This window comes from Lacerta agilis, chromosome 12 (genome assembly GCF_009819535.1).
Source record: "Lacerta agilis isolate rLacAgi1 chromosome 12, rLacAgi1.pri, whole genome shotgun sequence".
NCBI lineage: Eukaryota > Metazoa > Chordata > Lepidosauria > Squamata > Lacertidae > Lacerta > Lacerta agilis.
The window spans coordinates 38,863,274-38,877,439 of NC_046323.1; the positions used below are offsets into that span (position 1 = coordinate 38,863,274).

At 42.0% G+C, this 14,166-nt stretch overlaps 1 protein-coding gene across 3 annotated transcripts in view; it reads right to left on the reverse strand.

Annotated features, from left to right (window-relative positions):
* Positions 1-4,251: 4,251 nt before the first annotated feature.
* The window catches only part of NRP1 (neuropilin 1), a 125,872-nt gene continuing 115,957 nt past the window's right edge, over positions 4,252-14,166 (reverse strand). For 2 of the 3 annotated variants that reach the window (XM_033165421.1, XM_033165420.1), the window contains exons 14-17: positions 12,979-13,250; positions 11,999-12,092; positions 10,657-10,713; positions 4,252-8,597 (exon numbers count right to left, since the gene is read on the reverse strand). In XM_033165421.1, the coding sequence (XP_033021312.1) occupies positions 8,305-8,597; positions 10,657-10,713; positions 11,999-12,092; positions 12,979-13,250 (716 nt within the window). In that variant the 3' untranslated portion in view covers positions 4,252-8,304. The remainder of the gene's footprint in view (positions 8,598-10,656; positions 10,714-11,998; positions 12,093-12,978; positions 13,251-14,166) is intronic. The other variant, XM_033165423.1, reaches the window with a different exon arrangement.

A 14,166-nucleotide genomic window follows, 5' to 3' on the forward strand; every position in this document is an offset into this window, starting at 1 on the left:
AAATGCTGGATGGTGCCAGCTGTTGTCTCCAGTTGGACCTCCAATTAGAACCCAGCTCATTCTTCTTTTAGATATTTTGTGAGTGTCAATAACTCATAGAAAGGACAGTGGTTCTCTAGAGATCCTGGTACATTGTTGACACAAAATATTAAACACTAGTAGCACTAGCAAAAGCAGCAGCAACACCTGGGGCTTTACACAATCCTAAATTGAGTGCCACAATCCTAAATTAGAGGCCAGAGGTTGGGTTGCCATGACACATGGTCCCCAAAAGAGGAAATGGATCAGCACAAAAGAGGATATAGATTTGCATTAAATTTGCACACACTGATTTATATGTATAGATTCAGATTCAGAAATGATCTGCTTCTTCCATACAGACCCCCCTCCCGCGGGAGTTAAGATCAGCAGAAGTAGCTCTCTTGATCATTCTACCTCCCTCTGAAGTTATGGGTGTATTTGTGGCCTGGGAGAGTGCCTTCTCTGTGGCAGCCCTGAAGTTGTGGATCTCCCTTCTCATAGAGGCATCTTCTGTATAGTGGCTTCTTCACTATACAGTTTTTGGTAACTTCGGAAGAATGGCTCAGGAGTCAGGATGGCAATACCTCAAGGACCGCCTCTTTCCATATAAACCTACCCGGACCCTGAGATCCTCTTCTGAGGCCCTTCTTCGTGTACCGCCTCGTCAAGAGGTCCGGAGGGTGGCAACATGAGAACAGGCCTTCTCCATGCTCCCCGTCTGTGGAATGCTATCCCCAGGGAAGTTTGCACACCTTTAGGCGCCAGGAAAAAAACGTTCCTTTTTAACCAGGCCTTTGGTTGATCTGTTTGACATCTTATACCCTTTTAAAATGTGGCTCTTTTCTGGGGTGTGTGTGTGTGTGTGTGTTATTGGGTTGTTGTTTGTTTTTATTCTGATTATGTATGTTGTGATCTTTTCTGTGAACCACCCTGAGACCTCTGGGTATAGGGCGGTATATAAACTAATAATAATAATAATAATAATAATAATAATAATAATAATAGTGTACTACTTTACTCTGGCCTTTGACACTTTGCATGTGTTTCAGGGCCCACCCTATTATTGTGATTGCAATCTGCTTTTCGCTGTCTTTTTTTTAAAAAAAGCATTTTTTATTAAAGATTTTCTTGATTTACAAAGGTAGTGCAATGTCTCTCTCGTATTTTTCACATGTAACATTTTTACAAGTCAATTTTGTTTGTTGAGACATTAGTGCTTTTTACTGTCTTGAACTCTGAATTGTTGTAACCAGGGACTTACTGGTGAAGAGCAGGTCATACATTTGGTGATGGTGATGATTGTCATTGCTATGGGATCCAAGGAAAAGACATAATCCCATAGGAGAGAAGCACTGTTTTCATCACAGCTGTTCGCATATATTGTTAGACAAAAAATGCTAAAAAATGATCTAACAAACCATAGCTTAACTCTTTAACAATGGGAGCAAAGCCAGCAAATCTTCATTTGTGCTGTGCCTCTGGTTCTTTCCCATCCACATCTCTGCTTTGGTTTCTCCTACTCCATACTTCAAATATGATGCCAAGGTTTATCTCATACCTAGTTTAATATAGCTTCAGTTTTGTCATAGTCTGGGAAAGAAGGTATGTATCTCTGTCGCTGCATATGCTATTTTAAATCTGATCCTTGTCTGCCTTTCATTATTCATAATTGCTCCACTTGGCTTTTTTCTTTAAAAAAAAAAAACCACCAAACCGTTCTGCAGTTTTAGTTTCCCTGGAGTCACAATTTCTAAACTTGGTTTTGACTGTCAGATAAGTGTTAAATTTAGTAACATGAATGGTACTTGATCCCAGCAGTCCAGCTAATTCATATTACAGCTCATAATTACTGTATCCTGCTCTTTGTGCCTACTAGCGTGTCGACTCGCAGAGCAATGATTTGTTAAAGCATTAATTTCTTCCTCTCCGTTGTATCTCATGCCTCTGGTTACCCTCAACCACATTTTTTTTTAAAAAAAGAAACTTTAGCATTAGTTAAATTATAATGGAATATATCTTTTGAGTTATCTGCCTCTAGGGGATCGGACAGATAGTTGTCTTGCTGTAGCTGATCATTTCACAGTGGACCTTTCTCACACACATAGGAACTCCTCAATGAGCAGCAGACATTTGCATCCCCCTCAGTGGCAAAAACTCTTGGTGGACATGAAATGGAAGACACACTGCCATGTGAGCAGAGATATTGTGGTTGCCATCTTTCTCTCATTGCCCCAGACCATATTGCTTAGATCGGCCAATGGCTGATCTAGCCCAGCATCTTGTTCTCAAGGTGGCCAGCCAGGTGCCAATGGGAAGCCTGAAAGCAGGTCAAATGCCTCTCCATCTGGCCCTCAGAACTCTCTCCAGGCCACTTCCTCTCCAGGCCCCTGCTTTGCACCCACCCCGAGTGCTTTTGCCTGTCTGGAATATGTCTGATAAGAACTCTTGGATAGAGAATAGAAAGGAGTGTGTGGGTACAATTAAAAAAGTAAAATTAACAGCTTGGGGGTTGCACCAGAACATGCCCTCCACCTCCTTGGTAGTGTTTGCATCTGTAGGCTCCACACCTCCAAGCCAAATGGACTAAATATATGTGAGTGACTTGACCATGATAGTCCCAAACCTCTTATTTCAATTTCCTATGCTAGGGTAAGGCATGTGAGAGGCATGGAGCAGGTTTCTTGCTGCAGTGGTAAATTGCAGGCGGTCTTGAGCTGGGGATTGAAGTTCTGTTTTTTTATGGAATAAAATTTAAGCAAACCGTATAGCAGCTTGTCATGTGAAGGAGTTGCCGCCGTTGGGTTTCTGCTACACTTCACCGCCATTCTGAATGGCTGTAGAGCGCTGTTGGGACTTAGCACCTTAGCAGTGACTCACAGGCCCAGAAAAGTCCCACCTGATCAAGTGGTGGGTGGTGACTATTGGAAATGATGAGGTGGAAGGCAAGGAGACCGACAGGAGCTGGAACTGGAACCAATGTCAGGCGTGGAGTAAACTCAATCTACTTGTGTGCCCATCCTTCTACTTGCCAACACAGAGACTACGGAGCAGGGAGATGACAGGCAGTGCCACCTCCCTGGACTGGTTGTGAGAAATCAAGCAGTTGGGCACTGCCTGAGGTTGATGGGGCAGTTTTCCAATTTCCCTAATGGACCAGCATCTGTTGTCTGATCCTATCTAGTCCGTTTTCCGTTTGGGCAAGTTCTTATAGCCACTTGCTTGCTTGCCTGCCCGCCCAGCATCCCTATGGGACTGACAGCTAGGACCTCCATGTTAGAGATTTCAGAGTTGCCTACGTGCAGAAATGCAGCTGTCTTATCTTCAAGCAATTAACAGTTGGCAGAAAGCCCAGATTGCTCTCTCTCAGACCCTTAGCAACGACCTTGTGATTGGTCAATGAGTTCCTTAAGAGTGAGAGCTGTGTGGTTAGTGTGGTTAGTGTGTGGAGAACGTGGTCAGTGTAGAGAGAGAGACAGAGAGGGAAAGATTTTATGTTTTGTTTCTTTTATTTTGTAAAGTCTGTAAATAGTAACTTATGGATGCTAGTTGCTTCAATCAATAAATACTGTATATAGTTATCCAGTGAGTTCCTGAGTTCCTGCGTTGAGCTGTCTAGTCAATTTCACAACAGCCAGAAGCTTCCAGAAAAGTCTGCGTCTAACTCTGCGGTGTCCAGGAATACGTTATACTCCTGACACTAAATCTTAAGACTCCATGCCACCAATCTTCCTTGGAGGTTTTTAAGCAGAGGTTGGTGGCCACCTGTCATCATGGATACTTTAGCTAAGATTCCTGCATTGGACTAGATGACCCTTGGGGTCCCTTCCAACTCTATGATTCGATGAAATGGGAAGTTCTGGCAGTGGTCTGCTTTTCTCCCATTCATTTGGCTTTTGAAAATGGCTCATCCATGCACAGAAAAAAATAATGTTTCAGTACAAAGATTGTGTTGTCTGGGGTATCTGTGGCAAGCTCACTCAGTTTCAGTGAGGAACTTTGAGCTGGATAGTTGATAGCTAATGCCGGTTCTCATAATGTGATGTGGGACTTTCCAGAGGTGGATTTTGAACATGGAACATGCTTTGTTTTAGTCGGTTTTCAGGCAAGTTTTTCAGACTAGCAGATGAGAATCTTAACATCTGTGCTTGTTAAAAGATGCTTTTAAAAGGCAAGCTGTTTTTTTTAAACCAGTACAGCTGTAAGCATAATAAAAGTCATGAAGGTATGGGGTATTTTATGAAAATGTTTAATTCAACTGTTTCTTTGGAATGTAGTAGTCATTGTTTGGAAATTTTAAATTACAATTCAATCCTATGTGTTCCCCCCCACCCTTTTTTAAATGCTACTCAGTGTCCGAGAATACAAACGTCATTTAAAGTTAAGGCTTCGCTGTTCATTTTGAAATAACAATTTAAAAGTGTCATATTGTCATAGAAAATAAAAAATTTCTGTAAAAAAATCCGCACAAAATTTTATGATGGTACAAAACATGAAGCAATAATATACCAGTAAAATGAATTCATTTTACTACAGAAGGATTTTTATAAGTTTTTTTTTGATAAAGAAAAAAATATGTTATTTTACACTTTCAAAATTATGAAACAATCTAAAACAATATAAACTGAACATTTCGTAACACTGCCTTTACAAATTAATAACTTTATAAACATATATTTTTTAAATATATTTATCAGTGCAAGATACTTTCTTTTCCATCTAAAGTTGCAGTATCGTTTTTTCCTTTGCTTGAAAGGGCAGTTTTCATTCAATTCCTGTTTGAAGAAATCATATCCCTTGTTCTTCTGTTCTAGCATTAAACAGCCACAGCATTGGGGTTTCCTTATTCTGTTCCTACAAATTTGCACTCTGGCTCATCGGCTCCAAAGGTCTGTGTTGACATATCTGCCCCATGCTGGAATAATATTCATGGAACTCCCCCTTCCCTATTCTGGGATGTGACAGTGGCGCAGCAGCCTCCCCATCACAGGCATTGAGTTGCTGGCACGGGAAACTTTAGATGAAGCCATAGGAAAAAGGGTGCAATGCACGAAGCACTACACTTGTAGAGCTTGATCTGTTTCCGTGGAGTTGGCACACACTGAAACAAATGGAGGATGCATACTGGCAGTGCCTGGTGGATTGCAGCCAAAAGCTTTACTGTTCCAACTAGAACAAAACAAATAGCTAACCCCGCTATCCATTTAAAAAAAATTGAAATGTTTTTTGAATGAGTTTACTTGGGCTTCCCCCTCCCCTCTGTGATAGTCACGAGTCTATATTCATGCTCACATGTTCCATGTTGCTCCCGGAGAGAGGCTTGTGATACTGCTCTCTTTACATGAGCAACTTAAGATCCATGCAACGTCACTTAAAAGGTTTTAAGCGGTCTTCTGGAGCAGAGAACGTGCCGCTTCTGGGTTTGGTTCTGCACTAAATAACATTTGGTTCATTAAATAAGGGCCAAATAATAGTAGAGGTTGCGCTCTACTGGGGTTGGTTCACACATGCATGTTTATGACGTGTTTCGTAGTGATATCAAGTGATAACCCACATATGTGAATGATGTATCAAATATTTTTTTTAACACATTATCTAGTATCAGCTCAAAACACAATATTCTACTATGGAGACAGTTCACAGAATTAACCGAGAATCACCCCAAGCTGAATAATGAAGTGATGAGATAAACTGATAAGGAAATGTCATTGTTCAGTGGTTGAACACATGCCCAGGTCAATCTCCAGCACACTTAGATTTAAAAGCTTATCATACAGCAGATTTAGGAAAGACCTTTCTTTACTTGAAACTTCTGGGAGGTTGGTATAGTCAATATCAAGCTAGATGGACCAATGGTGTGACTCAGTGGAAGGCAGTTTTTTCATTCATATGTTCATGCATGTGTGAACCAGTTTTTCTCAATGATGAAACATGAGCTTGGCTCATTGCTTCCAAGTTCTGCCAAGTGCATGTCTTTGCAATTAAACCCACCTACCTTAAACAATGTTTGCATGCATGGAGGTCACGGATCTTAAGATGCTCATGTGACGAAATAAGAGTCAATGATTACATAACTAAATATTACATGAAACAAGTGCAGTCAAAAATTATTTGAGCTTGTTCTTCCCTTTGGGATAATTAACTGGCAAGGTCAGCCAATTTCAGTATAGGTTGGATATCTAAAAGTTGATTCACATGCTACGTTTTGTTAAGGTGATTTTTCTCATGGTAAATATTGAGCCTGAAATACAGCCTTGTGTGGGCGATATTCCCGGAGCAAAGCATAGTTTTTAAAGGTTTGCTCTGCTACAGTAAATACCAGTTCCCACCATGTCAAGGTGCATTTGAACAAAATATTTGTCATACGCACAGCACTGAGGTGGCAAAATCACCTTGTGGTGACTCTTGTGGTAATTTAAGACCTTATTTCAGAAAATCATTTAATTCCTAAATGCATTGCATCAGTTATCAATTACATTGTATAGACATTAATTTTGAACATTAAGTCAGCTGTTCCTGAAAGGGGAAAAAAGTGGACCTACAAATAATTTGTATACACAGTGCTCTCACAAGAGTAATTTGCAACAAAATCCCCATGTGGTTTTGGTACATTCTCTGTTTGAATGTTTTGTCCTCATTTGGGATTAATATGTTATGTACTGAATTTTGTATAGCAAGAAACTTGTTGATCAAGCCAACATAAGCACCATCTATTTGTAGCAGCATCAGTGTAACCCTAATTAGCATAAATCAATCCTACACCAAGATGACCACCTTTAAATTGGACAGCAGGGCTAAGAGATGGCAAGAATGGCCTTTACTTTGCAGGGGAAATTATTCATTGCCGTCTATTAATATGAATGCATGGCTTACTAAAGGGGAAAAAAACAGATACTGTCACTTTATGCTGTTAACAAGAAAACCCAAAGTTCAACTTTGGAGGGTAGAGTTAAGAAATTTCCCTTACTTTAGAAAAACAAAACAAAACAAAACACAACACAAAAGTCTAATAAAATTATTTTTGCCATTACCAGCAAATTAAAGCTGCATTTCCCTTTCCTTGACAATGGCAAATGCTTATGCAACAATCTACGTAGAGACAAAGAGGAGGAGAGAGCAAGAGAGAGATCGCTTATATTTGAAAATACATTCTATATGAAAGAACCGTAAAAGGAGGAGGAAGGCAGGAGATATTGCAGCTTTGTACAAAAATGGTCCAGAGACATGAAACTGAAATACAAGGAAGTGGAAGAATCAAGCCACCAGGTTGTCCCGTTTCCTTAAGCCCTTGCCTTCCCAAGGTTTACTTACACTAAAATATACTTTCTCGTTAGTCAGTGAGCCCTTAGGGTAAGTAATAAGGACAAGGACTTTTAACTGGAGAAAGTGTGAGAGAGAGACAAAGCTGGAGTTGATGATAACACAATGAGAAGCAGTACAAACAAAAAGGCACTTGAGAGGACACACACTAGCCAGTGCCAAGGACTTTTGCTTTGTTTTTGTTACAGTGTTAGGCAGTACACTTGGTTCGCCGGTTGTTTCTGGGTGATGGCACATGTTTCTTGTATGGAATTCACAAGCACAAAAGTTTAGCACAACACTGAGAAACATCAATAAAATTCTGACTGTATTGCTTGGTAAACAGAGCTGACACACTAGACCAGTACTGATGCTACCAGTACTTTTGTTTTGTTTCAAAAACACCCCTAACCCTCCTTTGCCTATGCACAACACAAGCAATTATACACAAATACAGGTTCAGGAATCCACCAAGTTGCTGTTACTCCCAAATGTTTTAGTCTTCTTCTGGGCACTGAGCTACAGAGAGCGTGTCCATCTAAAGGACCCCCACCGGAATACACTTTGTGACAGCATCTTGGATTTTTGCACAGTAAAAAGTAAAACTTGCTCATCAAAAGTTGCAGAGGGGGCTGGAAGGAGGAAGGAAACAAACCAAGAGGGAGGTGGGGAGGGAAGGCAAAATGAAAGCAAAACAAAACATCCCTTCTTAAGTCAATCATACTTGGTCTCAACACCAGCATTTGATTATTTCAAATTAAAACAGAAGTAGACTGTACATGATTCAGATTGTTTAACACAGATTGTTGTCCAAGTTTTAGGATATCTGTTACACTCACTGAAGCTCCTGAGAAAAGCTTGGCTCAGCGTCCTCAACGCAGTTTCCAGGCTGTACAGTAATAGAAGATCCACAGTTCCCCAGCCTTAAGCTGGTTACATGTTCTTCTGCCTCAATTCTCTAAAACTTCTTCAGCTGCTCCTACATCTTCATGCCTCTGAGTAAGTATTCTGTGCGTTCAGTTTGTCTTTTTTCAATTTCACACCATCCACCAGTTCGAAATTGTAGTTCTCAAGGGCAGACAAGTTCCTGTCTGACATCCCATTGTGCCAACAGGCGCAGTACAGAATGACGCCGCAGATCGCCCCCAAAAGCACGCCCAGTGCACTCATGGCTATGATGGTGATTAGAATGGGGTCAAGAGTCTTCAGCACATTTCCTGGCTTTCTGGAGATGTTGTCGTTGAAAGTCTCCCCGTTCTCATGGTAATCAGGAGTAAAACCTGCAGGGGAACAAAGAGCAACAGTGAGGATGTGACTTGGGCATCTAAAGCTGAGAGAATGAATGAATGAATGAATGAAAGGCTGGTGTGAGGATGTGAATGGTGTGTGTTCAGTGACAGAAGATGGAACTTGATACATTTGAGATGGGGGTTGTTTTGTTCCGTTTTTATGGATGAGTGTGTTCAATGTGTTTTAACTTAATTCTGGGCCCAGTTTTGGATTCGGATATCTAAAGGACCATGTTATGTGCTGAGCTTGGATCCCAGAACAATAGGCAGGTAGGATCCTAGAAGGCAGCAACCTGAATGGTCTGCAGAAGCTGCCCAATCTGGCTCCAGGAGGAAGTGACTCAGCAACCTGATTGGCCTGCAGGAACAGTCCAATCAGGCTCCAGGAGGGGAGTTGAATCAGCCAATCACACGGGACCCATTGTGTAAAAAAATGTATATATAGCCAGAGGTTTGGGGGGAAAGCACTCACTCACTGTTTACCATGAGCTGAAATAAAGAGCATGAAATCAATACAACTCAGAGTATATTTCAAACCACTTCTGCCCACACCAGTTGCTGGGATGGGAGAGTGATCTTGTGCTTGGATCCTGTTGGGGCTTTCCCCCAGGCATCTCGGTGGTGGCTATGAAAACAGGATCCAGAACCAAATAGGCCATTGGATCTTATGTTGTATTTTTATATGAACCAACTTGCATGCTTTGTCTCACTGCCGTCTGAAGGATGGCTGGTAGGAATGTTACAGGTGGGTAGCCGTGTTGGTCTGCCATAGTCGAAACAAAATAGAAAATTCTTTCCAGTAGCACCTTAGAGACCAACTGAGTTTGTTCTTGGTATGAGCTTTTGTGTGCATGCACACTTCTTCAGATACACACTTCTTCAGATTCTGTTTCAGTGCATCTGAAGAAGTGTGCATGCACACGAAAGCTCATACCAAGAACAAACTCAGTTGGTCTCTAAGGTGCTACTGGAAAGAATTTTCTATTTGGTAGGAATGTGTGGCAGGAGTAGGGAAGATTAATTTAAGTTCAGTTCTCCCCAATTCCACATCTGTTTGTGATTCTTCTTCTTTTTAAAAAACCTCATGGGAGTTGGTTGGTATTTCTGTGTGCATTTTACCAAATATACATATCATTTGCACACAGTTTTGTTTAATATACATATTGGTGCAAGCGGTTTCCCCCCTAAAATCATGCATTTAAAAAACTTTATTTTCAGTGATATAAATATTTGTTGTGCACTCTTTTCCTCTGATACATGCTTTTTTGTACACATCTTTTGGTCAAAGAAACACATGACAAAAGTGCAAATTTCAAACACAGCTGCGTTCCAGTCCGCATATTGATTTGAAAATGCAAATTAGGTAGATTCTCATTAAGATATAGATTGAAAAATCCCATTGCCGCATTCCCAGGCAAGGCCTTCTTGATGGTGGCGCCCAAACAGCAGAAGTCCCTGCCACAGAAGAGGCAGCTGGCTGCTTCTCTGTGCTTTTAGGCATCACCTAAAAACAACACTGTTTAGACACACTTTTCAGCAAAGCAGCCTGGGCATAATTCAGTATCTACCATATTTATTATGCCTTTTATTTATGTTATTTTGCTGATTACTGCCATCATGATGATTGTTAGCTCCTAGACTACTGGCAACGATCCCTCTCTCATGCCACCTGCCATGTCCTGAAAAACTACAACAGCTTCCAACTCTACAGTTATATGATCCCATTTTAAACAGAGGTTGCAAGGCCACCTGTCAGGGATTCTTTATCCGTGATTCCTGTATTGTACGGAGTTGGACTAGATGACCCTTGGGTACACTTCCAACTCTACATTTCTATGATTCTATGGACAACTATTGTCTGCTACCGTCTTAACAGCTTTCAAGGGGATTTTATACATTTTTAAAACCCATGTAAAAATGAAACAAGGGCTGTACACAATCAAACCCTGCACACATACACAGAAGAGATCTTACTAGAATGGCGATTAAAATCAATTAATATGCTGCCAAGATTCACATGGCAATAAAATCGTTATTTTAAACACTGTACCTGTTTGATTAATATCTGGCTCTACTTTGGCTTTCTTGCTCCCTGCGTCGTTTGACTCTGGCAAAGGAAAGAGAATTGACATTGATTATTAGGGTGACAAATACTGATTGGCTATCATGCTGGCAATAATGGTATTGAGGATTTTCCTCCTGCCTTAGAGCATGATTATGTCAGCTTGACAGAGCTGTTCATTACACTGGTCTCCCAAAATTAGCTAAAGGGGGGGGGGGAGTTTAAAAAAATCCTCCCACTGCCCCAACTTGGCACAGTTTGAGAGTTATCAGCAGGGGTCTTCTGTCTCTGGAAAATGAAAATCAGTAGGCAAAATTAGCATGTTTCATTCATTGTATTTATAATCTTGGAGCTCGGTGCTGCAAAACGCTTAATCATATACAAGCAGCCCTTAGCGTCAAGAAAGAGTTTTGCTGGCTGCAGAGTGCAAGCAAGGGATTTTGGATGCGTTGTATGAACTGTGAAACATGAATCCTTCAACCACAATCCCATCTAGGAATAACCCACCTAAATGACAAGGAGCATGTGAGGTTAACTAGGAAGTCAGCTTCTAGACTGCTAGGGAGCAACTCTCTTATAAATAACTAGCTACTTCATGTGAGTGGATATTGTGATGCATTCTGAAGATCACCCACCAAGGCCTGAACTAGATTGGAGTCTACAGCTATAATAGCTATAAATAGCTACAAACGGAGGATGGGGATGATTTCAAGCAGAAAAATAGCAGATGGGAGGGATGCCAACCACTTCCCTGCTGCATTCGCTTCCCCCTCCAACAAGCTTATTTCTGGTCTTGGAGCTGGAAAGTGATGGGAGGGAACGGGTTGTGTTGCTGGTGGGAAGCAGCACTCTCCTCCCACCTGCTACTTTTCTGGGGGAAATATCTTCCCCAAGCACTGCTTTTCATCACAAGCCCCATTTGAAGCCATGAGGCGGCTGCTGTCAAATCTACTTCTAATATGCCTCCAATAACTTATTACAAAACTATTTATTACCAGTAGCAGCCTGTGCGTTGGGAAGGAGCCAGCCTTCTGACATGGGCACTACTGCAGTTTACCTGGACTGGGGTGGAGCAAGGAGACAGCAATGTTGAGGGTGCATGGATGCTCATGCCCATGTGTAGTCAGTCATAGCCCCAACTTCATTGCTGCCCCTCTGTCCCACTCTTGCCCTGCCCAGGTAAGCTGCAGCAACACTGGGGTCAGAAAAATAATCATAAAGAATTTACTACATAGAGGCAGGATCCTGTATCTATTTACAAAGCTGCCATTATCAGAATTAATAATGCTCTGAATGAGTTATCTGGTAGCTCCTGTCAGATTATACTTACTTCGGCATTCCTCAGGTGCTATGTGGTTGTCAAAGTTAATGTCATCCACTGCAATTCCTCCATTTCCTTTTCCAATTTCTCCTTCTACCATCACCTGGAAAAATTAAATGACTTGTTTTGTTTGTTTAGAGTTAATAGCCAGAAGCAGAATCCTTAACCAGTCCTTAGGCCAACATGCCACTGAAGAGTACTGAGTCATACGATCTGTGTGTCTACTTAACAAATCTGAAGATATATCATAGGTTTCTCAGCTTTTCTGGAGTTATGAATTAGCAACAATAGAGGTAGTGAAGGAGTTGTGGAATTCGCTCTCTCAGGAGGCTTGGCTGGTACAAACTTTGCTACCCTTTTAGTGCCAGGGAAAGAATCTATTTTAAAAAATTCTTCCACACTTTCAGAGTTTATAGTTGTTCTAGCTGCAGCAGCTTTGTATTGTCTTTCTATTTGTATTGTTATTCTATTTGTGTACTTTCATCCTGTTTTACAGTATGGAAGCGTGGCTGAAAGGTGGTTATGTAACATTTTAAGATAACGAAACTGAGAAGTTGGAGTGAGAAACAACCCTTGTTCCAGAAGAAACAAGGCGACATTTTAAAAGTTTAACATCACAATTGCACTCAACTGCGTATAGGGTCCGCCACGGGATACAGACTGCAAAACCTGAATGCCCATAATAGATCAGGGCACAAATGCAGCAGGTGATTTGCCCTGGCTTGATGAACATGTGAACCTGTCCTATACCAAGTCAGACAAGCATGGTCTGCTCTGACTGCAATGGCTCTTCAAGGTCTTCTGCTGAGAGAAGTCTTTCCCATTTTGAGATCATTTTAAATCAGGGGTGAGGGAACTCAAATCATGGGCTCTCCTGGCCTTTCTCTGTGGCTCTCAGGACTCACCCCAGGTTACATTGCCTCCCCAGCCACACCCACTATCCTCAAGCCAAAAGTCTGGGACATTTGTGCCAATATTCAATTGCCTACCTGATAATGCTTTGCAGACTTATGGAGCAGGACCCGGCCTTCTTTCCAGCTGTTTCCCTGATTTCCAGTCAGCATCCACAAGACCTGATCATACTCTCTATGCGTCTGGTACCGCAGCTTGATCCTCAGTGTGCCAACGTGTTCACCCAGCATATGATACCAGAACGTCATGCAGACTGCAGAGTTCTGCGGGTTGATGATGGGGCTGATGAGCCGTGCAACTTTGCCTTTCTGGTTTTCATCAGCTTGTGAGTAAATGAAATTGCCATCTCCTGCTGTGACAAACACACTGCATTAGAAATAATGGCCCGCTTTTGGTTCCCTTAAGCCTGATGAACCTCAAGTATTCCAAGTATTCTAGCCTTTTTAGGAAAATAGATTTGCAATGGAAGCGCCTTGCAGGTTACCCTGTGCTCTCTCCTCTGGCTGCATTGATTCCTTTCAAGTAAGTCAAGGTTGTCCCTTCATCTATATTCCTGTCCCATAAAAGAGAACATGTGGCACTGTGGATCATTCAGGTGATGGTGTGGACCAGCCTTCCCCAACCTTTTGCCCATTGGACTACAACTCTCATCAATTCCTGGTCAATGTGGACAATGGCCAGGGATGATGGGAGTTGCAGTCCAAAATGCCTGGAGGGCAACATGTTTTGAAAAGCTTGTGTTGGCAGAAAGGACGAGAGTCTTGATTGGACACCATGCATAAATAGGCAGGATATGCTGGAGGGACCATGGCATCACAGAAGGATGCCGCAAGTTTGCTTAGCAAAACAAGCCCCAGTTGAGAGGAACTTATTTCTTTATTATTTCATTTTATATACTGCCTGTCTGCTGTGGATTCCTGCTTGGTGCAGCTAGTAAAGGTAAAGGGACCTCTGACCATTAAGTCCAGTCGTGTCCGACTTTGGGGTTGCAGCGCTCACCTCGTGTTACTGGCCGAGGGAGCCGGCGTACAGCTTCCGGGTCATGTGGCCAGCATGACAAAGCTGCTTCTGGCGAACCAGAGCAGCGCACGGAAACGCCGGTTATCTTCCCGCCAGAGCGGTACCTATTTATCTACTTGCACTTTGACGTGCTTTCGAACTGCTAGGTGGGCAGGAGCTGGGACTGAGCAACAGGAGCTCACCCCTTCGTGGGGATTCAAATCGCCAACCTTCTGATCAGCAAGCCCTAGGCTCTGTGGTACAAA